The sequence below is a fragment of the Micropterus salmoides genome, unplaced genomic scaffold (assembly GCF_014851395.1).
Source record: "Micropterus salmoides isolate LMB-PRFRI ecotype aquatic unplaced genomic scaffold, ASM1485139v1 Ms_hic_scaffold_22, whole genome shotgun sequence".
NCBI lineage: Eukaryota > Metazoa > Chordata > Actinopteri > Centrarchiformes > Centrarchidae > Micropterus > Micropterus salmoides.
In genome coordinates, this window is record NW_024041373.1 from 20,904,936 (window position 1) to 20,929,702 (window position 24,767).

A 24,767-nucleotide genomic window follows, 5' to 3' on the forward strand; every position below is an offset into this window, starting at 1 on the left:
TAAAAGCACACTAGAGCAGGTACAACTGAGCAAGGTAGGCTGCTTAATATTATGTGTGTGTGTGTATACCTGGGAGAATATAGAGGCTATGGATGTATTAAAGGACAGTTGACTGTTGGACAGACGCTGGACAAGCCCGTGGGTGGAGCCCGAGTCCAGGATGGGCCCTGACTGGCTGCTGACGGGGGGGCGCTGACTCTGAGGCTGCACTGACCGACTGCGGTACTCTCTCCTGGCTGCAGAAACACACAGAAATACAAACTTCTAATACTTCTAATATAAAAACCCTGCTTTCTACCACATGAAATTAACTGAAAATAATGTTTTTTGATTTTCTACAACCAAACAGATCACATGTGTAAATAATATATAGTTATTGTATTGAGGCTGATGAATAATGTACTTTTTAAATAAAATGACATGAAATCAGATAGTTAGTCCATCTTTCAATACTTTGCAAGGTCTACCTTGTCTGTGGCCTAAAGGCCATTCGTTCCAACTAAAGACACAGATCTTTAAAAACGTCACAAATATATAATTTTGTAGTTTTTCATCTTTTCATGGGATTTGTTGACAATAAGAAAATACAGACCATCACCTGACTTATTAATCAATCAATCAAAAACTTTATTACAGACTCAAGGTCCAAATCTTACTCACAAAAATACATAAATACATATCCACATACGCACATGCATACACACATTTGATTTAATGTTAAAAGTGAAATAAAACGATGATTACTCAAAACTCAGAGTGTGCCTATGTAACTTTTGCTGAACAGTAGCACAAGTAGAGAAGTGTCAGTACACAGACTCAGTAATCAGTCAGTTAAACAGCTCTATCTAAAGGTTGCTAACATTAGCAACCAAAAGCTACTGGCCAAGTAAAGCTGTAGCAGCAAAACCCCTGAGGGTACTGAAGTGAGCAAGGCTCAGTTTTTTATTGCTAACAAATTCAAATTTTCATTTGTAAAAGGAAGAATGCGTCATTTCTACTTTCAAAAGGTAAATAAAAATAGAGAACTATTAAAAAATTAATAAAAACACCCAAAACTATTACATCCCAGCTTATATACATGTATCTGAATTGTGTGTGTGTGTGTGTGTGTATTGGCGTGTACCTGCGCTGTGGTGTCTGTGGCTGTGCGTCGTCCTGGCTCTGTGCTGGTAGAGGCTCAGGCTGTTGGATGTGACGGAGGATGGGCGGTTGTGGCTCAGTGAGGATGAACCACCAGCACCGCAGTCCACATCCTCCATGTTCACACCACTGTTACAGCTGGTCAGGTTGTCCTTACGCACCCTGCAGAACACACAAATACACACACAGCACTGATTTATTTATTCATGTCCGCATCAGTGCAGGGGACACAAAGTGGCAAAGGACCATCAAAAATTTAGCAAGCCTTGACTATTCCAGCTGGTTAAGCACACACACATAAACTTACACTCCGAGAGAGAGATGTTACATAACTGTGCTAGCATATGTGACACCCACTACTGCAGTCTTCCTCTTAAATTAGTTTAATGTGTTCTGGCTGACAAGGCACGGCCAATCTCCTTGGCCCCTTGGCTACTTAGTGAAATGAAGACAACACCTTTAACTCAGATGAAACTGGATTAACAATTAATCTAATCTGAAAGGAAAACTCAGCTCCTTAAGACACTTAGAAACACGTACACATTCACACACACACATCCCATTAGCTGACCTGCAGAGGTTAATGCAGAGCCTATACGATAAGTTATGCGAAAGGTAATGTGTAAAAAGAAAGAAAACAAGAGGATAGAGGGAGAGGCAGATGAAGAGAGGGAACGCTCCCGCTCTGAAATTCGTCTCTCTCTCTCTCTCTCTCTCTGTGCACTACCGGTATATGTATTTAATACTAGATTAAGTTGGCAGGGGGAAGTCTCTCCCCAGCACTGACTTCCACCAAGTCAATATCTGTAAATCCACAGAGAGGCACTCACTCAGCAGGCAGCCGGAGCATTACACTGTGGTTTGCGCTCATCTAGAGTGATTTACGCCGAATACACCCAGCTGAATAAGTGACCATTATTTTACGATCTCATGTGCCACACAACATCTCTGTGTTTTTTAAACCCAAGAACACGCTAAGACAGATGCTGGTACACCCCAAAGACCGCACACCCAAACACAAGAAAAGCAATCTAGTGTATGCGGTCCAATGCAGTGAGGAATGCACAGACCTGTATATTGGGGAGACTAAACAACCACTACACAAACGCATGGCTCAACACAGAAGGGCCAACTCCTCAGGTCAAGACTCTGCAGTCTACTTACATCTGAAGGACAGAGGACACTTGTTTGAGGACCACCAGGTGCACATTTTAGACAGAGAAGATGGATGGTTTGAAAGAGGTGTCAAGGGAGCCATCTACACCAGGGTTGAGAAGCCGTCGCTGAATAGAGGAGGGGGTCTACGCCACCACTTATCCCCCACTTACAATGCTGTCCTTTCATGACTCCCAGGAAACGCAACAAACTTTGGCCTATTGGCCTCAGGTGAAGATGCCAACGATGGTCGTTCAGACTTGGCCTCAGGTAGTCCTAAGGACTGTAACGACTGTCGTTACAACAGCCAGGAACACTAATGAACCAGCCTCCTGGTCCTGGCAAACGACCCCACTGAGATTAACCCTTATGTTGTCTTTGGGGTCCTGGAGACTCTGGGCCCTCTTTTAACAGCTCAAAAAACATATGTAGCATTGTTTTACTGGTTAAATAAACCACTGCGGATGTAATGATTGACATACTGTATGTTGCATTGTATGCTGGAAAATGCTGCACAGTCACAGGGAGAGTTTGAGCCAGAGGTGGCAAGGAGGAAAAAATGGCACTCTTGATTTAGGACGTAATGTATGTTTAGAATATGTGGTGTGTATTTATTGTAAACTGACCGTAACCATTTAGAGCAGAGCCAGGAACGAATGGCGTCCAGGCTTAAAGCCCCTCCTCCAATGCTGCGGAGCGTCCGGTGTGTTCCTGCATATGATGTTGTCAGTGGTGACACATACCTAAAAAAAAAAACATAGAATAAATGTCAGCAAAAAGAGACTCCTGCAGTTAAATCCATCAATTAACTAAAGTTCAATCAGGACAATTTTTTATCAAAGACTGATATTGCGGATTTATATTTGGCGGTATGGCTCTGTTCTGGGATCTCCCTGACCTTCTACATACCTATGTGGAAAAGCCATAAGGTAGGGAGAGCACCTCACTGCCCATCTATGTGCATACATGGAAAGCCTGAGGCAGAGAGCCGCAGTAAAGAACCCCGTACAGAACAGAGCAGGCATGCAATTTACATGTTTAATCAGATACTAGATGGGCGTGGAAGCATGGTGTTAAACGGGCCTGGGGCTGAAGACCATACTGTTTATTATCAGGATGCAGCCTCTGCTGCTATGTGTCGCCTCCCACACACTAACACACACATGCGGGCTCACACACACGAACAGTGGTAAGCGCAGCCATAGGTCGTGGGCACGCTGAAGTGAAGGTAACTCCAAGCCACTGTAGTATGTGCAACAAAACCTCAAGAGTAAAAGACAACTTGTCCATTATCCATTAATGAGCATAACATGTAGACGGGGTTAATTGATCTGCTCTGACCACGTCTCTCATCGTCTATGTTATTAAAAGCACGCCGGGCCAACGCTAACTTGGCAAAGCTAGATGTACAACGAGCTAAATGAAAGCTGTCTGTAGTATAACTGTTAGCTTCGATTGCCACGTAGCTTCTATCTGCACATTGTTACCTGCACTGAATCACCTGAACTGCATCTATCTGTGCACAGCGACATGACGGCCAGAGCGCGACAGTGCGGCAGCGCATGTTTGATTCTATTTGGCCAAATTAACTCCGATAATGACATATGCCCGATACTTATCGATATTTATTGTGCATCCCTATCAGATACAGCCTGAAAGGTGGAGCTGGGGTGGCGGTGGGTTTTGAGCTTTGCATAGGAAGCAGCGAGGACAGGCGGGTAGGCTACATCAGCTTAAATAGGCACCTTGTCTGGAATTTGCCAATGAATGCTAAGAGGGGAATCAGCTGAGCTGTCAGCTGATGTGCTGCTGAAGATGGCTACAATCGCTGATATGCTGTAATGAGCGGCGCTTCATTTTGTTGCCTGCCTGAACTAACGCTATGCTTGATTATCTTAAAGATTTTTCAACATCTATCAAATTCAATCCTTAAACCTTGTGATGACACGCTCTACTCATCTGGCCTTGACAATGTGGCAGCATAGCTGTGAAAGACACATACATGGGGTAGCCCAGCGGCTGGTCGCAGGATGAGTTGACCATGTTCCTCAGTGCTTGCTTTGAGTTCTGGATGCTGCCACGTTCCGGGTTTCGGTTCCGTAAAAACACCAACTCTTGCTGCTGGCCCGCCCACAGACCTCGCACACACTCCTTATTGATCTGCAGAGAGATGCGGAAGACCACATTACACAGGAGTTCACAGTTAAACAAGAGGGAAGAGGAAAGATCCAGAAAACAACTTTCTAAAGGAAGTAATTTCTGGTTGATCATAGTCAAAAAAATTATATGATATGGTAGCATGTACAGAAAGTCCAACTCTAAATAACCTAAATAGACCAAAATTAAATTAAAGATGAAGTTTATATATAAGATATATAGTAATATATATCCTGAAACCAAACAGAAACATACTGTCATGCTTATTTGGCTTCATCCAGAAGACCGGATGTTTTAGTTTTAACATCATCCTGAACAACTGAAACTTTATGTGGCAGAGGATTAGCAGGAAATGAGAGCACTTAACAAACTAATTGCAGAGTCACAAAGATCGATCAACAACCCTATTAAAACCCACACATTTTATATAATTTGTAACTCACTTTGTGCAATGGGCTGATTAAAACCTTACTTAGAGGAACAATTTGACATTTTGTAAAATACACTTATTGGCTCTCATGCTGAGAGTTAGGCCCCATCCACACTACACCGTTTTAGTTTATAAACGGAGAATTAAAACGAATACGATCTCCGTCCACACCAGTGTTTTAGAGTTGATCTCCGTCTACATTAAAAGGACTGCCGTTCACGTACACTGGGCCTGCACATGCCAAATATGAAGCAGATGGTCTATTCCGTAGTTACAGAAGATTTGGCGAAAGAATAAAGTAATGCAGACGAAAAATCAGACCAGATTTTTTTGCATGGACCATTAAGGAGCGTGGACTGTTACTGAATGCAACACGGGAGTGTGGCGGTGAAAAACAGACTGGGAGTCGTCGCAAAGTAAACGGCGACATGCACAGCACAAGTGTAGGCCAAGCGGCAAACTCCAGGTCTCCGGGACGCTGACGCTAATACGGAAGTAGCTTAATCTGCAATTCATCGAGTGGCCACTTGAGGCTGGCTGCAGAAGGGAGTCAATATCCATTGACCCCCATGTTAAAATGCCCAACTTTACAGCAGAATAAAACATGTTTACAGCCTGGTTCAAAAAATGGTTTTAGTGCATATAGCTTATTTTGCCCTTCGTGACAACTGTGAGGGGGGTGAATTTTTTTTATAACTCATCTGTTTAAATGATATTAAGCCTTAAAGTTCTGTATCATTAGGGTCGTGATCACTTTGATTGACAGGTTTCTCTGGCCGCTGTCACTCCTAGCCAAGTGACTGCCTTCTGTTAGCCTCACTGACGGAGTCGGCAGCGTTTTCTTCTCCGTCTTTGTTTTTTTGCCATTTTAGTCTGGACGGGAGGTGCAAATGTAGCAAAAGGTCTCCATTTTAAAATGAGAACGCAGTAGTGTGGATGGGGTCTTAGATAAGAAGATGGATACCACTCTCGTGCCTGTGGGATAAATATGAGGCTACAGTGAGCAGGTGGTTAGCTTAGTTTAGCGTAAAGAATGCCAAGAGTGGGAAACTGCTATTCTGGCTCTGTCCAAAGGTAGAAATACCCCCCTCCCCCCTCCCTACCTCTAAAGTGCATTAACATGTCACATCTTGATGGTTTAATCTTTACCAAAAGCTAGTAAATATGACACGTTGCAGTGTGATGTGATTATTAGTGAGTTTTAGAGGTGTGCATGTAGGTGGATTTTGTTACCTTTATACAGAGCCAGGCTATCTGTTTCCAATCTTTGTGCTAACCTAAGTTAGCTGGCAGTAGGCCTATAGCTTTATATTTAGTGAGAGACATAAGAGTGGTATCGATTTTCCGATCTAACTGTTGGCAAGACAGTAAATAAGTGTGTTGAACTATTCCTAACATCAACCTCTACAACAGTTTCAATTTTAAGAGAGCTGACAAGAGATTCAAGCACTGCAATAACTATGAAGTCAAATATATTGTATATGTTATATCAACAACCTTTTTGTGGTCATTTTGTGCAATGTGGTGATAAAAAAATCTAATTTGCAAGCATGCACTTTTCAGGAGACACCCTGCTTCACATTCATTCACTTTCTGTGCTCCAACTCAGGCACAGCTAAGACCTACTATCTTGTATCCAGATACAGTATGTTCAGTTGAGATGGGCTGCAGTTCACATCAGAAAGCATCTGAATAGGTGACAACTTAGCATATTTTATTTGACTGTTCAGATTTGATTTAGTAATAAGGAACTGCTAACTTCTGAACAATACAAATACACGTGTGCTCAGCTATACAGATAGACAAGCGATTGTTGGTAGTTGGTAGCACAACTCTAAGATGAGTTTTGAAACCTTGTCCAAGCTGGTATAGGCAGGTTTGTCACACTGCATGCACATTATAAAGCTGACTAGACAGACCTTGCAGGCACATTCAAACTAACTGTGAACTAACTAACTTTCAAATTCCTGCAACCTGGACATTGAAATCCTTCTCACACACACATACCAACCCCTGATTTCCGCCGACACCCTCAGCCTTACCTTGATGACTTTGAAGCTGAGGTGACGTTTGTACAGCATGATGATCTTATACTCGTCAGTGCCGTCATCGATCATGTGTCTCAGCGTGAGCAGCGTGTCGCGGCTGGATAGCACCGCCTTACGCCAAGCGGGGTCACTCTCGTGGCAGATGACCAGGCTGCTGCGATAGTTTGTGATGGCTTCATACAAGATAGATGCCTCCTCGGTCTCCTCCAGACAGGTGAAGTGATCCTGAAAGGGCAGGAAAAGGCATGATGGAGCACTATAGAATTTGATCAGATTTTTAGGAGTGTCCAGGGATGAAAAATGGCCATCATTAACATATTATTACACTTTCAATGATGCAAAAATGTCTATTGTTTTTTCATGCTCTAGTCAATTTTTAAGTTTTGGGAAGACATCGTCTTCTTTCTTGGAAAGAAAAACACCCAAAATACACAATTAGTTGTATTTTTTACTACACTTACAAAAGGTAGATAGTGCATCATTTGCATATTTAAACATGAAATTTCTATAAAAGTACAAAAACTAATTGTCTTAATGTAAGTAATCAGCTGAAGAAGTTTCATGGTGATATCTACTAGTTAAAAATTTTCCCCTATTCACATGTATGTTGCATAATGTTATGAAACTTAATAATACACATCTTTAAAAGCCATTTTCTCAAAATTAGTTTTTCTCATCCTCGAGAAATCTCCACTTCAGTAGCATTTACATACACCAAACTGTCCAGTTTTATTCCTATGTATATTCTGAAGGTTTTTACAGAGGTGTTGGTTCATACATCACTCTTAGCCTGATTTAGCACATTTTATTCCTAAAAACATGTTGAAAATTGATTTCTTTTATGGCTGTCATGACAGTATTTTCTTATTTATGGATAAAATTAGATATTCTTAATTCCCTACGTAAGAACCTCAGACTTATATGTCACCAAAAGGAAACTGGCTTTATCCGATGTACAGATTTCTGTTCTGGAAAGGTATGCACACTTGTAATTAGAAAATGCCTCTATTGCATTTTTAAACATAACATTTCAGAAAAGAATTGTCTTAATCTTAGTAATCAACTGGGGAAGTTTCATGGTGATATCTATAACATGTTTTATCTTACATAGTTTCTTTCCTTAAACTGTACATAAAACAAACCTTTACAGAGACAAAACGATGCCTCTGAGCAAGAGTAAAAATTAAAGCAAAGACATGGGGGCACAACAGCCATTTAAAAACAGTTCGCTTTACCTGATGCAATTTGAGGCTCATTCTGACTGCAGGAGCCACCACCTTCTGCAGGAGGTCCAGATCAGCAAAAACCCACTCGTCTTTGGTGGCGATGCGGAAGTCGCCTTTAAACAGGGTGTTGAAACCGTACAGAAATGATTCCAGACTTTGTGGTGGAGGGTAGGGGTATGTGGGAGGAAAAGAGAGATAAAAAGGTGGAGAGAGAGAGATAAAGAGGGTGCAGAACTTTTAAAATTAATAAGTATTTTTAGGATTTAAACACATAGACAAAAAGTCACAGAAATCAATATATGGTTAAAGATTTAGCTGTTAATGCCCTCTTCTGGTGTATCTGCGAAACTGCAAGTAAATGAATTCTGCTACTGATAATGATCTTAATCCTTTATGCTAGATTACGTTTTACTGTATTTTAGATAAATTAACTTGTATTACATTTTGATTTCATTAACTTGTATTACATTTTGATTTCATTAATCAGTTACTCGATAGGTCCAAGTCAGGTTGAATCCCCAAATCACAAAATGTGCTCAGAAGAAAGAAGATCAAGGTTGATTTTTGATTTATGAATTGCTGCATAAAAACATCCATGTCACAACAGGAACTTAATAAATAAATAATAACACAATAAACACCACAAAGGTTGAAATCAAAAGCAATAAAACACTCTGGCTCAATTCAGTACACTCGGAAGTTTTGCTACAACTGCCTTACTTATAGTGGCTTATCTAAGCTAACGTCAGCTAGATATCACTTTGTAACAGACATTGCTCTAAACTTATGCTAGTGTTACACTAGGCTTAACATTTACCATTCACCTGTAACTGTTCCTTGTGGCCACAGTGCTCCCTGTTCAGCAAAAGTTACATAGAGTCACTTTAATAAATTATGATCGTGCAAACACACAGTAATAAGAACCACGTGTCACTGTCCCCCTACCCTTTTATATATACACCCTTGAATATTTGTAACGATCGCTTACTACAATTCATTATTCCATAGTGAGAGTTTAACACATGCATCAGATAAAATCCTAAATCCAAATGTCAAGTGGGGGTGTAAGCGTCCCCATGATCTTCCCACACAACTCAATTCAGAAAGTGATTAAATGAAATTCATGAATCTCTTCGTGTTGCTCTTTGGCTTTAATAAGGTTTACCTGTTGGACATGTTGTGTGATGCCGTGCCGAGGGATCTCCTCCCCAGGACGGAGAGAGCGTAACACAGCGTCACCAAAGAAGAGTCTTCATCACTGTCCACAGGCTGGACACAAAGACAAACACAAAGACAGGGCAAACATGAAGAGGCTGGCGTATGGGCCAAAGATGAAAATAAAAACCATTAAAAGAATTGTGTGACAATTTGCGACTGTAATTGGAGGTTAATTTTCAGTGAAATGCAACTTTGTTTTTCTTTTACTCATTTGACATGTTTGAATAAATGAAAATAGTAGAGCTATGATCAATAAATCAATTTATAGAAAATGAGTGACCACACTTTTGTGATTGATTAATCATATAAGTCATTTTGTACAAAACAATGTCACAGATGAATTGGTTCCAGCTTCTCAGATGTGAATATTTCCTGGTTTTAGTACCCTTTTATGACAGAGTATTATAGGCTTTACACCGTTGTTATGACAAAACATGATATATGAATGTGTCAACTTTGAAATTTTGATGGCCAATTTTGATGATGTACTATTTTCAACATTTTAAAGGCTAAGTAATGAGTTGGTTAAGTGAGAAAAATAAAAAGATGAATCAATAATGAAAATAATTCTTAGTTGTAGCTACGATAAACTGGTGTAGAAAATCCCTCAGCTCCTCTCTAACCCATAATAAAGTTTGATAGAATAATCTTTAAGTGACGTACCGTCTCCATCTTCCCAGCACAGTACTGGACCCACTCTAGGTAGACGTTGCAGAAGCTGGCACGCGTCACCCCCTGCAGGCAGTGTACGTAGTCTTCATCGATCTTCACACTAAAGACCTGAGGGTCGCGCTCAATGTGGTGCCACTTGGTGTAGGACTGCAGCGCCTCCTGGATGGTAGCATCCTTTAGCCAGGTGGACAGTTTTGGAGAGTGGACCAGGTAGTACATAATACTCTGAGAAGAGAGGGGTGTGAAGGAGGAGCATCAGACAAAAGCAACACAAGGAAAGCAAAAGACAAATAAGTGTGCACTGGTATATGACTGTGTGTTATAGCTGCTGAACACATCTGGAGTGACTATCAGCAGGCGGCCCTTTGTAATTATTAATGACAAGATACTTTATCTGCTATCAAACTTTGAAATTTTAAATACCGCTGAGGAGAGGGTGACTGAATAAGTCAAAAGATGATACCTTATTAAAGTTGCACTGCATACCTTTCCATACCAATGACTTTATAGTATAATAAAATATCTGCTTAAATACACAGAAAACTGATAACAGAATGTCAGCAGATCGCATCATATGCTATTGTGGTTTGCTTAAAACCAGAAGAAACTGATGAAGAAAGACGTGCAGCAATAGTGAGTCCAGGTTAATCTGGACTGAGTGATCGCTTGTTGCTGTTTAGTTTTGGTGTAAAAATATTTCTTAGTATCTCGACTAAAACCAGAAATGAAAATTTCCTTCCAGGCTAGAAAACAAAACATGTTTCCACCTCTAAATGAGTTATATTCAGCCAACCTTTTTTATCTTGGCTGAAAAGAGTTTTACGATACAATCTGGCCTTAAGTAGCTTTAAACAAGTGAATGCTGAAGTGTTAGTGTGTATACTGTTCTGCCACCAAGAACTGCAGCCATCTAAAATACCCAAATATGCAAACCTATACAATGGAGCTTGATGTCGTCAATTAACATGGACATACTGGCATAATCATGGGAAGTTAAACAAGTTAAAAAAGTAAATTTTTCAAGCTGCAATTTTGCAGTAGTAATATTTTGTGAAAAAAATAACATTCTTTGCTACTTTAGAAACTTTCCTATGTAACTACTTCACAGTGTTCAACACTTCATGTGTTAACACATGCAACATTTAACACACACAGTCATACAATTATGTAAAAACATGTACTTCTGGAAAATGCACATACACAATCAGATGAATACAAATGAAACATACCTTCAGGTAGTAAGTGATGAGTAGCTTTCGTAGATCGTACACCTGTAGCATTGTGGCGGCATTGTTCTCACTGATGCTGTAACCCTCCAGCAGGTACTTGGTGGCCATCACCTCCCAGGCAAGCCAGCGCAGGTTGAAGGCCGCGTTGCACGACAGCATGTGCGGCAAGTGACCCGGCTCACAGCAGCAGCAAGCGTCGTCTTCCTCCACGCCCTCTGTGATGGCCTCCACCTCTCGCTGCTGGCAGTATGTACCTGGGGTGGAGGCAATCAATCCGTTAGTTTGTCATTCACTCAGAGAGAAGGATGGAAAGTAGGTAGAGATGGTCAAACTGTACCTCTGAACTCCAGACCCCTCAGCTGGAAAGTAACCAACCCATTGCCGATCTCGATGAGGTGGACCAGGGCATTGAGGTAGTCAGAAGCCAGGATGAAACAGTCTCCGGCGCTGTAGTTTCCCCATCGGCCCAGCATAAGGTCGCCACAAAGTGAATGCTGCAGCGAGCGAGTCAGGTACTCGTAAAAGATGGAGTTTAGGTTGCTATCATCACAGCCTGCGAGAGACAGATAGTCGAAAGTGTATACTCAGATGGATGAATGTAAAAAACTTATAGAGGACATTTCAAAAAAGATGCAGCCTGTAACTGATGTAAGTGTAGTTAGAAAGAACTCACCTGTCTCTTTATCCACTTGGGACACCAGTCTGCTGTTGGAGTTGTCAATACGCTTTGTGCTGCAAGAGATGGGAGACAAAACAGTACAAACCGTGTCGATTGTTGAGTCCCAAAAAGAAGTTAAAAGGTACCATTTATGCAACGGTGACAAATTGTTCACAAACGTTTGTCATTTAAAATAGGGTCAATAAAATGTGTCAGCTGATAGAACAACAGCTGCCACATCATTATGTATCAATCAATCAAAAACTATTTTAAAATGCCCCCCCCCCCCGAAACAGCTAATACAGACGATATATCATTTTGAAATCCTCTGTGGACTGTGAAATAAAAAACAAAAACACCTCCACATACATCCCCCACACTTGAAACTAAATATTATAAGACTAAGCTATTCTGTTGTCTCACTCCAGCAGAGGTGATGCTGTCAGTGATTTTAATGTCACAAGTTGCAGTTCTAAGACAAACCACACCGTCTAAATCTAATCACAGGCTGCTGTATGTCAAATCCCAGAAGTCTGCACAACAAAACTCCAAGAGTATTTTTGGAGTGCTTTCAGCGTGCTGAAGAACAAACAGTCCCTCACATGAATAAGTAAGAGGGAACGGAGGGGTTGCGTTGTGAGTGAGACTGACAGGAAGAGGGAGTCTGTCTACTAATCTGCCTAGTTTAGCTCCAAAGGATGGACGTGATTTCTTATTCAGTAAATAAAAAACAGATACACACCCAAAATGTTGATGTTATTGTTAAATTCATAATTTATATGGAAGAAGTCATTAATCCATTTCTCAATATTTAACAACTTCAAAACTGTTTAAGTGGCTGTCAGTGCCAAACCCATTCATTTCTACTGAAAAAAATCTTTAAAATCAAGTTAGAAATATGTTGTTTGTGTTTTTTATAAAAGGCTCAGTTATTTCCTAAAACAGCCGGGCACTGTAGCTTTCTGCAAACTTACTCAAGCAGGAGGAAACAGTGCATTTGTTAAGGACTATTTTAGCCGCTTGACCATTTGATAATAAAAAATAAGATAAAAAACAATAAAGATGAAAACATAGAATGCCTAACATAAGATGGAAAACCCCACTGAATCATAATAAAAATAAAGTATAAAAATAGAATACAGAGAATGAATAAAATCATGCAAAATGCAGCATTTTAAAAGAAAGTAAAGCAAAGTACAAAACGACTTTCCGGCCTGTATCAGGAAGGTCATAGCTAGTTAAAGGCTAAAGTGAAGAGATAAGTACTTAGCTTTCTTTTAAGAATATTTAGCAAACTGGCTTCCCTGATAACTACTGTGTTCCATAGCTTTGGGGCGTCACTGACAAAGGATGCTTCCCAGATTTTCTTTTGCTGTTTCTGGGAACCTCCAATAATCCAGCAGCAGATGATCGCAGGGTTCTTGAGTTAGCAATGTAGCTTAGTCCTAGGCCATTAAGGGCTTTGTACTGTATATAAGGAGGACATCGATCCTAATTGTTGCAGGAAGCCAGTGCAGAGCAGCTAAAACTGGACTAATGTGCTCTCTCCTCTTGGTTCCGAGTTTTGAATGAGCTGAAGTCTCTCAGTGTTTTTGGGAGGTCAGTAAAAAGTGCATTATAGTAATTGAGTCAGTTGAAATAATGGAATGAATCAGTTTTCAGTGTATTTTTGATTTATAAATAGTTGTACTTTAGCTTTGTATCTATAGTGAAAAAATTACGTTTTTGTCACCTTTCGTCACCATGTCAATCTTGTTAATCCCAGGAGTCAATTTTGCCAGATTATTGAACAGCATTTATCTTTTTGTTTTTATAACCGACTAGCAGAATTTCAGTTTTGTCTAGAAAGTTCTCATCCATTATATTTTGCTAGCCGCTATTTACAGCAGCAGGAGCAGGATGATGTGTGTGGGATTGACTCAAAATAAACTACAATGTGTGTGGAACATGTCACATGTGAAACATTGTGGCTTAGTGATGTGTTCTAAATCATTTTTGGATTACAATGGAAGTTTATGGCACCCTGTTAGTATGATGAACTTGCACTTTGCACTTGTCTTTTCATGGGATTTGTTGACAATTTGACCTATTATTTACCTAGCAGCTTTTCAAAATGTCCTAAATCTGGATTCACACATCTCCACATGCTCACTGACTTTGTCAGGGGCCTTACTTGTAGTTTCGCTCCCAGAACTTGATGGGCCGCGGGTAGGAAGAAATGAAGATGGCGCTGCCCAGGAAGGGAGCAAGCGGGGTGTAGAAGATGGTGGTGAGCAGAGTCTGGAGCAGCAGCATGGCTGAGTCTGGACACACACACCAGTCAAGGAAAGAAAAGCAGGTACTCTTGATCTCACACACGCACACACACACACAGGTCTTAGAGAAAGGATACGTGGTACAGCAAATGGCTGAGCAAAGGCATGGAAAGCACTGCCCCAGGCAATCTGCCAGGGAGCGATGTAAACCAGGATGAAGTGAAGCTTCAGCAGCAGCTCACGCATCTGGACAGAAACAGAAACAACACACAGTCAGTCCCATATGAACAGAACCCAACAGAACCCGACATTCTTCCACTATAAATGTTAATAAGCTCTCTGTGGTTAAATTACAGTGCATAAAGAAAACCTATTAAAAATATATATATTTTGGCTTTGACTTGGCCACTCAAGGACATTCACCTTCATATGCTTAAGCCAATGCATTGTTTTTTTGGCGGTGTGTTTAAGGTCACTATCATGCTGGAAGGTGAACCACATGCCCATCTTCAGCTTTCTAGTAGAGACCTGCAGGTTTTCCTCAAGAATTTGAGTGTACTTAACTGCATCCATCCCTTCAATCTGACCAATTGCCCAGTCCTCACTGAAGAGAAACACCCCCACAACATTATGCTGCCAGCACCATGCTTCACAGTGGGTATGGTGTGTTTTGGGTGGTGTGCTGTGGTCTTTGCCAAACATAACACTTGATATTCAGCACAAAAACTTCAATCTTGGTTTCATATGACCATAAAACCTTTTGCCACATGGCATTAGAATCTTCAAAGTGTTTTTTGCACAGCGCAAACGAGACTCAGCGTGGGCCTTTTTCAGAAGAGACTTCTTTCTTGCCACCCTGCCATACGGGCCAGCTTTGTGTAAAGCTTGTGAGATTGTTGACCAATCTCAGCCATAAAGACTTGCAATGCCTTCAAAGTAGCCATTGGCCTCTTGGTAGGTTCCCTGATCAATATACTCCTGGCTCGTTCATCCAGTTTGGAGGGACGGTCCGATCTAGGCAAGGTGGTGGTGGTGCCATACTTCCACTTCTTAATAATGCTCTGACCAGTACTCAAACACAGGAATAGCTAAAGCCTTTGAAATCTTTTTGTTGTGCCTTTCTACAGTTTTATCCCAGGGTCCTTTTAAAAAGCATCTTTCCTTCCATGGTGTATTCTTTACATTTCCTTGCAATACTAGTAATGGAATCATCATGTAACAGCCGGTTTAAACCTGAAGTAATTAAAACCACTTAAATTGATGTCAGGTGGAAGTAAGCAAGTTTATACTGGCTACTCTAAGGGGCTGATCACTCACCAGGTATTTCACTAATTAAATTTTAAGAATTATTTAGCACTTTTTCAAATGTTATTTTCCCTTTGATGTTGAGGATTATTATAATGTGTAAATACAGTTGGAAAAAGTTAGATTTAATTTAATTTCCAGTGTGTAAGGTGCTAAGAAGTAAGGATGTTGACAGGGTGTGATGATTTTCTTTAAGCACTGTATTTACACACATACAAATGTGTACAAAGCACTGTATTTGCACATACAAACAAAACACACAAAAAATGTTTTCCTATAGTCACATATCAGCCCAGAAAAAGAAGATTTGTGTTTCAAAATCATTGTAAAACTATTCATGGTAAAAGAAATATGTTTATGCTGCATTTAATCAGCTAACAATAGTCGACAGAGGGTTTCCATTACTGATCCTTTTTAAAGGGGTCCTCCACTGTGATGACATCATAAAACTGACCTTTGTTTGTAAAACTGGTGGAGTTCTCCTTCAAGTGAAATCATTAAAATAACTTCAAAGGTCAGTCCAGTCACACCCTATGTATTTTTTCTCTCTCTGTACTATGAGTTTGTCTCTATTTCTAAGTATCGGTTGGTCTCTGTATCTATTTATCGTTGTGTGTCGCATCTATCTTTCAGATAGTCTTTCAATCAAGATGCACACCAGTGTATTCCCATACACAGCACATTAGCTTACACACACACACACACTGTCCAGATATCAATGAACCCTGTTCTCTCACCTTGTGGAAAACAATAGACATGATGAAGAAGTCCAGCAGGAAGCTCTCCGAGGATTGTGGACAGTCAAAGTGGAAAAAGACAAGCGTGAAGAGCAGAGTGAGGAACTGGAAGCTGGGATCACAGAAGGATGAGCGCAGGAGTTTCAGTCCAGCAATTGTCGTCAGGAGAACATCACAGCTGGAGGCGGCACAAACAGACTTTAGACAACAGATTCACCACACACCTGATGGACAGGCAGACTGACACTGCAGATGTGACGCTGTGTGTTTGTGGCTGAATGTGTCTACTCACTGGATTCCCAGCTTCTTGCGGTGACTGAGGGCGAAGCCATCATTAGTGAGTGCGCTCAGTACGATAGCGGGATACACCACGTACTTCTCAAAGCACAGGAGCCCCACATACAGTCGCTCAAACCACATCAGCACAGCGTCCTCTGTAACACAAGCAAGAATAATGAAATAGCACAAGCAGATCAGAATCAGAGCACAGAGAGAGCTAGTTCAGGGTTTTTCTTTTGTGTTTTATTCGCTTTTTAGCAAAGGAAGTTACATTGATACGTCATAATCGTCATGAAAAGACAGCCATTTTGAAATCCTTTTTACCTCTGCCGAGGAAGCTTTGCTTTTGGCCTTATAAGGTTGTTTGTATCTTAGTAAAACTGACACGATCTCAGTGAGATCTGAATTTTTTAAATATAGCAAAATATGATTCATTAGTTGTAGTAAAATAGGAACATGATAGCCAGAACGTGGTGGTCATTATTAAGTTATAGTGTTAAGTCCTAATTTTCACAAATAGGGTTTAGTAATCTCCAACAAGACTAAAAGTTGACAGCCATTCTAGCACCTCAGAGAGACTCTACTTAGGCACAGTGGTGCTTTGAGCTAAACGCAAACGTCGGCATTCTAACATGCTCACAGTGAAAATGCTAACATGCTAATGTTTAGCAGGTGTTGTTTTAACCATGTTCACCATCTTAGTTTAACCTGTTAGGATTGCTAACATTTGGTAGTACAGCTGAGGCTGAATGTAATTAGTTTTGCAGGTATTTGGTAATAAACCAAAGTATTGGACAAATTTGACCTGATGATCTCAGAGGATCCCCAAGGTTTTTACAAATCATCCTCAGGAGGACATTAATGTGTGAGATTTCATGGCAATCCAAGAGACACGGCAGTGGTTGTTGAGAAATTTCACTCAAAATCACAAATGTCAGCTTTATGGTGGCGCTGCAGGAAATGTCATGAGGATTCTTCATCTGTGCACCTTGAATGTCTGTACAAAATGCTGTACCAATCCTTCAAGCAGATGTCAAAATATTTCACCGTTAAAACATTGACCTACAGGTGGTGCTACAGAAAAAATCATCTCTGAGTCTGTAGGATTCATCCTCATTTTCATTTTTTCAAATTATTCATATAGAGAGCAGTATGTCCTTTTCTTCTGTGCGTACTTTACTAGTTGATCCAGGGGTTTACATACTTTATTTTAACAGACAGCTGTGGACTATATGCAGTAGGAGTGCTGACCTCTGGGTTCAAACTGGTAGTACTCCTTGGTCTTTAGGACTGGATGGGATATCCACAACCAAGGATGATGCTTCCTCAGCTGGGGGATCAGGTAGTGGGTTACAAACCCCACCGTCCCTGCCAGAGCGTACAGCACGATGGTCACAAAGGGCTGGAAACAAGTTGGTGTATAACGAAAGAGACATGATGAAAATTAACAATTAGGCAAAACACAGAGATCACAAGTAGAAGACATAGAAAGAGGAGACGAAGGAGAATCTCACCTTGAGAGACAGAAACACGGTGCTGGCAGTGATGGCGAAGGTTAGGATGTAGGCAACAGAGCACACAATCACATCCGACAGCAGAATCTCCTTCTGCAGAGCACGAGAGACAGAGAGAGAGAGAGAGAGAGAGAGAGAGAGAGAGAGAGCTACAATCACTGATAATCCACAACGAAGGAAAACGCACTAATTTGTCAGACTCATTTAGGTGTGTGATTATTTCTGTCTAATCGTTCTGAGCTCTCAATTTCTGGAGATCATGGACACAGCAGCTTTAGAAGAGTTAAGAGCTTCACAATCCCCATTAATACAGTCAAAAGCAGCAGGAGGCCTGTTTTCTCCAACACATAATTACCTGTAATCACACAGAATGATCGACAGCAAACATTGTTTTATTATCTCGCTTGCAACACTGAGTTTAAAAAAACTATTCAATTGATGCTTAGAGGGGTAAAATGAACCCTTCAAAGGTGTGTTTATGCATTTACAGAGGTAAATTATTCAATGGCTGTTAATAAACTCGACCGTAACTCACCATCTTCCACTTACAACATTATTGATTAAACAAAACTTCATCAATAATAATTTTTAGTCACCATAGAGTTCTGCAGTTTCTCAGGCAGTGGGTCTTTACTCTCCGTGTCTTCCTCCTCCTCTTCCTCACTCTCCACCAAAGCGGGCATTAACTTTGACTTGATCAAAGATCTGTAAATAAAAATGTTAAATGTGTAGCATGAGACTTTAGGAATGAGAGGATCTTATTTGTTGAGTAACATGAACAGATTTTTTGTTACAAACTTGAATATTTTAATAAACTAAACTTCTTTACAACAGCAATATTGGTATCAAATGTTTATATTTCACACATTAATGGAACAGATTCACATTGTTTTCCTTTTTTTGTGTGTTGACTTCTGACTTTCTTTATTCAGCTTTTAACAGGTTGAAACAAAACACGCTGAGTAAAAGTGAAAAATAATATTTATGAAGATTATTTTCAATTTATGTTCACAATTAACAGTCAGATTAAGTTCAAATGGCACAAATAATTAGGTATAAACATTTCCCATATGAAGTAGAGAATAGTATATGCAGAAGTGCCCATCTGCATTTTTTTCCTCATGTCAAACGTAGACCATATCTCAGCTCTCCTTTTTTCCATGCACCCCTCTAATCTTTAATTTAAAGACTATTTATTAGAGAATTAAGTGTGTGCATGCAAATACACACACACTTATACTCACAGTAGTACAGAGGGGTCACTGCTCTGTCGGCTGAGGTGGTAAGAGAAGACCACCAAAAGGCCACAGAAACCAGAGAACAAAGCTGGGGTGTGCTGCTCATCCCACGGCTCCTGTAACCACACACAGACAGCATGAATCACACTATCATGTACCTTTGAAATCAGACTGAGGCTTTTAGATCTTTACAGTTTAAAAGCTTATTCCCCGCAGTTCTTTCTGCAGTGCAGTTTGAAGGAAGACTACAAACACTTTGTATTTTGCTGCAGCTCTACTTAGTTCCATCAGTGAAACTGCCTGGCTGCACACTATTTATAACTTCTTCTAATCCTATAACCAAGACGATGACCATGAACACAAAGGAGAGGAGAAGGGGTAGAGAGGGGGGGCAACATTCACATCTACTACCTAAGCTCTGTTTTGTTTTATATCCAGTTCATCTCTACCTTGAGAGCTCCGAAGCAGAAACCGTAGAGCAGAGACAGAGCAGCCAGACTGCGTAGGATGCTGTAGATTGCAGAGATGAGACTTGTAGCAGCTGAGACACACAAAATAGAGTGAGGATGATAATCCAGGCAGTAGTAATATACAGTACAATGAGAATCAAAGCCAAGCATGAACTGCAGTCTTAGCTTTACAGGTTTTAAATCACTAAGAAGATTTATCTTTACTTAAATGCCACGAAAATGTGTTTTTGCAATCAGCTTTAAACTATGAGTAATGGTTTCATACACAAACACACGATCTTAAAGTAAGAGCGGTTTTGAACATTTCACATGACAGATTTCTGTATGTCTCAGTTGGAGAAAAGTGACGTCACATTTTCGTGCACCAATCAGGATTCGGCAACACTTGAATCAGAAAATGACAACAGTTGCTGGACTGTTTTGTCAATCAAATCTGGTTAAACCACACCCAGACAGTCCCGATGAAGCAGGTTAGGTTAGAGTTGATAAACTCTTACTAAACAATAGCTAAATGTTGTTGTTTTCGTTTTGGTTGCTGAGTTTCAGTCATGAATATTTCATTTTTTGCCAGGTCTCTCTTGAAAAAAAGGTTTTATCTCAATGAGATCATCTGGTTAAATAAAGGTTAGAAAGAAATACTCAATAGCCAGGTTTTAAACATTGAATATATATTACACAGATTACACACACACATGCATATACCACAGCCACACATCCACAAAGGCATAGTGAAATGACAGTTTACAATAAAAACAAGTATTACTGAAATCAAAACATTTGAAACAGCTTTACGAACCTGTCCCTCCAAAAAGGTGCATGTCAATCTGCTCCAGCAGGTAGATAGTGAAGGTGTTGATCTGGGGGAAAAGGCCCACCAGGAAGGTGATTGGGAAGCAGTAGGTAAAACCTGTTTTATGCATTAAACAGAAGACATTTCTCAGTATCTCTCAAATGATTGTGTTGAACAGGAAATAAAAAAAAATTATCAGCAACAAATAAAATAGGCGCTGGGTAATAGCAGCTTCAGGGATGTCTGAAACAAAGCCCCCTTTAAAGGCTACATTTATCCCTACCCACTAGCAGGTCTCGTATGAAGTGCAGAGCGTCATGGCAGACGATGGTGACTCCATACAGGGTGGAGACAGGCAGGTCCTTTCTCCTCAGCAGCTGCTCCAGCAGCCAGATCAGAGCACAGAAGATGCAGAAGTAGGCCGCTCGGCTGTAGGCCACCAGCTGATTGTGACCCTAGAGACACACACACAGGTTAGGATGATTAGACAGTTTAATATGTTATTACCTGCAAGACACCATAACATAATAATGGAATCACAATTACAAACACTGTAACAAAGTTGGATCACATTAGGTCGAATACACTTTTATGTGTTGTCACAGTAACATGACACAACTCAGTGAGCTCCAAAGAGGTTATATCAACTGCAGCCACATTGGTGGTGCATCAGTCAAAACACAGCAAAATGGTTAATATGGAAAAGGGAACTGTTGTTGAATTCATGACATCATATTCTAATGACTGAAAACCTCCATCATAAAGAGGAACAGCTGTCACAAGGGGTTTCGTTTGACTTAACTCTGTAATATTTCCTCTGAGACTCAGTAACAAAGTATCATTAAACTCACGTGTGTTGGTGAAGCTGCATCTGGTTGAACACTCTGGAAAACAGAAGCCAATACTGAATCACTATTTGTAAATGAACATGAGAACATTTGCTAACAGCACTGTTACTGCTGAGTTCAACAGAGAGGAAGTGAGTGGGAGCAAATAGGAACTGCCAAGTCCGGAGTCAGTTTTACTTTTCATCTACATGAGGTCACCGTGGCACACATTTTGAGCTCACACATCATTCATTCCTCACTGCAAGTTGTTTTTAGAAGTGAAATGTTTTTCCTTTTTGTCACAGAAAGCTGACAAAGCAGTTGCTTTGATTTTTCCTCACAGTTTGTTCCACCTGCTCAGTAAAGACTCACAGCCATGGTTATACGGCATGGCTTGTAATTCAGTGGCTGGACACACATAAAGTTTAGGTCACATCCACAACCTTCTGCAGAGATTTGTGGGGTTTGTTTTACCTTCAGTAAGGAATACTGACAGCTGGCAATGACCAGGCAGAACTGGAAGACCCAGAAGTCTTTGAAGCAGCCATGGTTAAGAAGCACAAAACCCAGGAAGGAAACCAGAAAGGCCATGAAGACTGCAACTAGATTCTCCAGTACGTCCTGGTTTCTACAAGAACAACGCATACAAAAGCATGTACAATTTACAGCATATACAATTTGCATTTGGTAGTTTTACACAGAACTGTTGCTCATTTGCTGCTGTATTTAAAACACCTGACTTACTGTCTTAAAGGACTGAATTGCTGCTCAACTGATGATTAACTTGAAAAGACATTAAATTGATTGATCAAACTGGGGAAAATGACACACAATTTAGGGTGTTTTCACACCTGTAGTTAAGAGAGAGAAGAAAATGATACACTGTTGCGTTTTAGTTCTGGTCCGGTTCATGTTTTGCATTGCAGTTTTACAAACGAACCAAGAGAAGTAACCATGATGTTATACAGACTTACAGGTAACTTGTTGATTGGACAGCTTTGGCGATGTCCCACGTGGGGAAATCAAACTCCAGTGACTGACAGAAGTTTATGCAGCAATTTAATGCTTGCGATCTGTATCGCAAAGAGCTCACAAAGCAATAATTTATTATAAGCATCATTAGTAATGTTAGAGTGCAGATTGACCACATAGCCTATATTGAATAATAATGTCAAAACAAAACATTTGTCTATACGTTACCAAATGATTTTTATAAACATAGCATGGCGTATACAAATCAGTTAGATTGCTAAACACATTTCACCGTCAGCAGATGGATTTACTAGTGGTTTAGCTTTGGAAATAATGCTCAGATCTCATCTTTCTCAGTTTTCACACCACAAATGAACTGCACCAGAGTTCGTAGCGTACCAAGACCACCTCTTCAAGAAGGCCTCGGTACGCTTATTTGGTCCACTTCTGGTACGCACCCGAGTTCTATTGCTGCATTCACACCTGCCCAAACGAACCGCACCAAGGGGCAAAACTAATTCTAGTGATATTCAACCGAACTAAATGAGGCAGGTGTGAAAGCATCCTAAGTGATTCTGAAAGTGTTTGAGATTTAAAGAGATAAGACAACAAACATCGCGTGAATGGCATTCTTGTGGGTGAAATCAGCTTGTTTATCAGAATTTGGAGGACAAATTTGGAAGAATTTGGAGAAAATCATGTAAACCACCAACAACACGAACATGGCATGGTGTAAAATGTAAAGCAAATTGTAAAAATGTAGCAAAAATTTAAAATTTTATGTATTAGTTTCACAGAGAAAATATCTAAAATACCAAAGTCTTTGTAGGTACTATTATAGCTATAGTGAGAATTTCCCAGCTGAATAATGTGTATGATGCTTGATTCCTAGACTTCAGACTTCCAAATATGTGGGCACACCTGTGAAAAGAGCTTTGCAGGCAGGTTTTTTGTGTATTACCTGTCCAAAAGGGCAAGCAGGGTGAGTCGATCATATAAAATGTTGATCCACTTCCCAGGAAACAGTTTGAGTTTGTAATAAATCTTCCTGGTTGGTTTCTCCTGAGTGGAAGTCTCTGACGACTCATCCAAGGAGTCCTCCTCCTGACACATGCACACAAACACAAATAATTTATACAGACATGAGCTGCAATCATTCAGAAAACAGAGTCTGATGTTTTATATATACATGATTTCCCATGCAGGATATTTCAAAACACAGTCCGGATCATAATCAAGTACACACACACACAAAGTGGTGCATTAATGATTCAGCAGAGTCTGTGTTGTTTCAGCTTCAATGACTGATCCAGACAGCTTATGTCACCCCTGCTGGTCTGTATCCAGCAGTGATGTAGACTAATTCGGGACTAATCATTTGTTTCAAACAGCAGCAATGACTCATATTTTTTCTGCCGTATAGTTTGACAGAGAGAAAGCACTAATCCGATTAACCAGTTGATTGATTATTTGGGAACATGTTGTGGCGAAAGTTTTAAACTCTGTGTTTTTAATGAGTAGAAATACAAATAGAAAAAAGGATCAACAATTTTTTTTTAACTATATCGATGATGTTGTTCATGTATGAATTTGTCTATATTTGATCTTTTTATTGACTGTTCGTTAAAACGTGTTATTTGTTAATCCAATCTGACCTATTCGTTTGATAGATGACTTGATTTATTCGTTTAATATTTGGTAAAGTTATGTTTACATTTACTGTTTCTCATCAGAACACATCATGTGTGTCCTTGAGACCTAACAAATACGCTGAAATAATTTCCGGCCTCATAAAACATTTGCAAAACTGATTTTTGGAAGAATTTGAAACAATACATTGTTTACATCCTTGTTTGTTTGCTAGCAGTCTTCTGTTCAATCTCTTTGTTGGCACATTGCTAACTGCTATGTTTCTTGGCACATTACCAGCACCAGCTGTCGATCAGTGAACACTTTTACTAGTTTACTAGTGGTCAAAAACCCACAGGGTACCTTTAATATAAATGTTTTGTCCTGTTTGTAGTCTGAGCAAAACAGGTTTAGTGAATCATGAATGCTATTGGTATGCAGAGCAAGAAAGAAAATGTGAAAGCAGATGGACACCTGGAATATCTCAGGGTGCGTCCTTCGTGGCCGAAGCCTGTGTGCAGGGATGATGCGTCGCTGGAAAGGGCAGTCTGTGTGACCGCCCGCAAGGCCATCTTGACACTCTGAGTTTGAAGAAGTTGACAGCAGGTCACTGAAGACACACACACACACATAACAGGCTGATGTTAATATGTGGAATAAACCTCATTACACAGGCAGTAATGGTAGTTTAGGCAGAAATGTAAAATGTACGTGGTAGAGGAACATGCAGGTAGACACAGTAGGAAAAGGAAGAACATGAGAAAAATGTAGATAAAGAAAATTCACTTATTGCAAGTAAAGGTAGAGATGACGAAGTG

At 40.2% G+C, this 24,767-nt stretch overlaps 1 protein-coding gene across 2 annotated transcripts in view; it reads right to left on the reverse strand.

The window, feature by feature from the left end:
- Positions 1–24,767, reverse strand: part of pcnx2 (pecanex 2) — a 35,661-nt gene that overhangs the window by 1,277 nt on the left and 9,617 nt on the right. For both annotated transcript variants that reach the window (XM_038737346.1, XM_038737345.1), the window contains exons 12-37: positions 24,424–24,559; positions 23,282–23,424; positions 21,823–21,976; positions 21,373–21,405; positions 20,805–20,976; positions 20,528–20,638; positions 19,711–19,802; positions 19,268–19,377; positions 18,620–18,728; positions 18,024–18,116; positions 17,761–17,911; positions 16,523–16,664; positions 16,231–16,408; positions 14,326–14,434; positions 14,107–14,236; positions 11,949–12,007; positions 11,613–11,828; positions 11,276–11,529; positions 10,038–10,271; positions 9,322–9,425; positions 8,166–8,310; positions 6,925–7,155; positions 4,298–4,455; positions 2,922–3,038; positions 1,124–1,302; positions 70–236 (exon numbers count right to left, since the gene is read on the reverse strand). In XM_038737346.1, the coding sequence (XP_038593274.1) occupies positions 70–236; positions 1,124–1,302; positions 2,922–3,038; positions 4,298–4,455; positions 6,925–7,155; positions 8,166–8,310; positions 9,322–9,425; positions 10,038–10,271; positions 11,276–11,529; positions 11,613–11,828; positions 11,949–12,007; positions 14,107–14,236; positions 14,326–14,434; positions 16,231–16,408; positions 16,523–16,664; positions 17,761–17,911; positions 18,024–18,116; positions 18,620–18,728; positions 19,268–19,377; positions 19,711–19,802; positions 20,528–20,638; positions 20,805–20,976; positions 21,373–21,405; positions 21,823–21,976; positions 23,282–23,424; positions 24,424–24,559 (3,727 nt within the window). The remainder of the gene's footprint in view (positions 1–69; positions 237–1,123; positions 1,303–2,921; positions 3,039–4,297; positions 4,456–6,924; positions 7,156–8,165; positions 8,311–9,321; positions 9,426–10,037; positions 10,272–11,275; positions 11,530–11,612; positions 11,829–11,948; positions 12,008–14,106; positions 14,237–14,325; positions 14,435–16,230; positions 16,409–16,522; positions 16,665–17,760; positions 17,912–18,023; positions 18,117–18,619; positions 18,729–19,267; positions 19,378–19,710; positions 19,803–20,527; positions 20,639–20,804; positions 20,977–21,372; positions 21,406–21,822; positions 21,977–23,281; positions 23,425–24,423; positions 24,560–24,767) is intronic.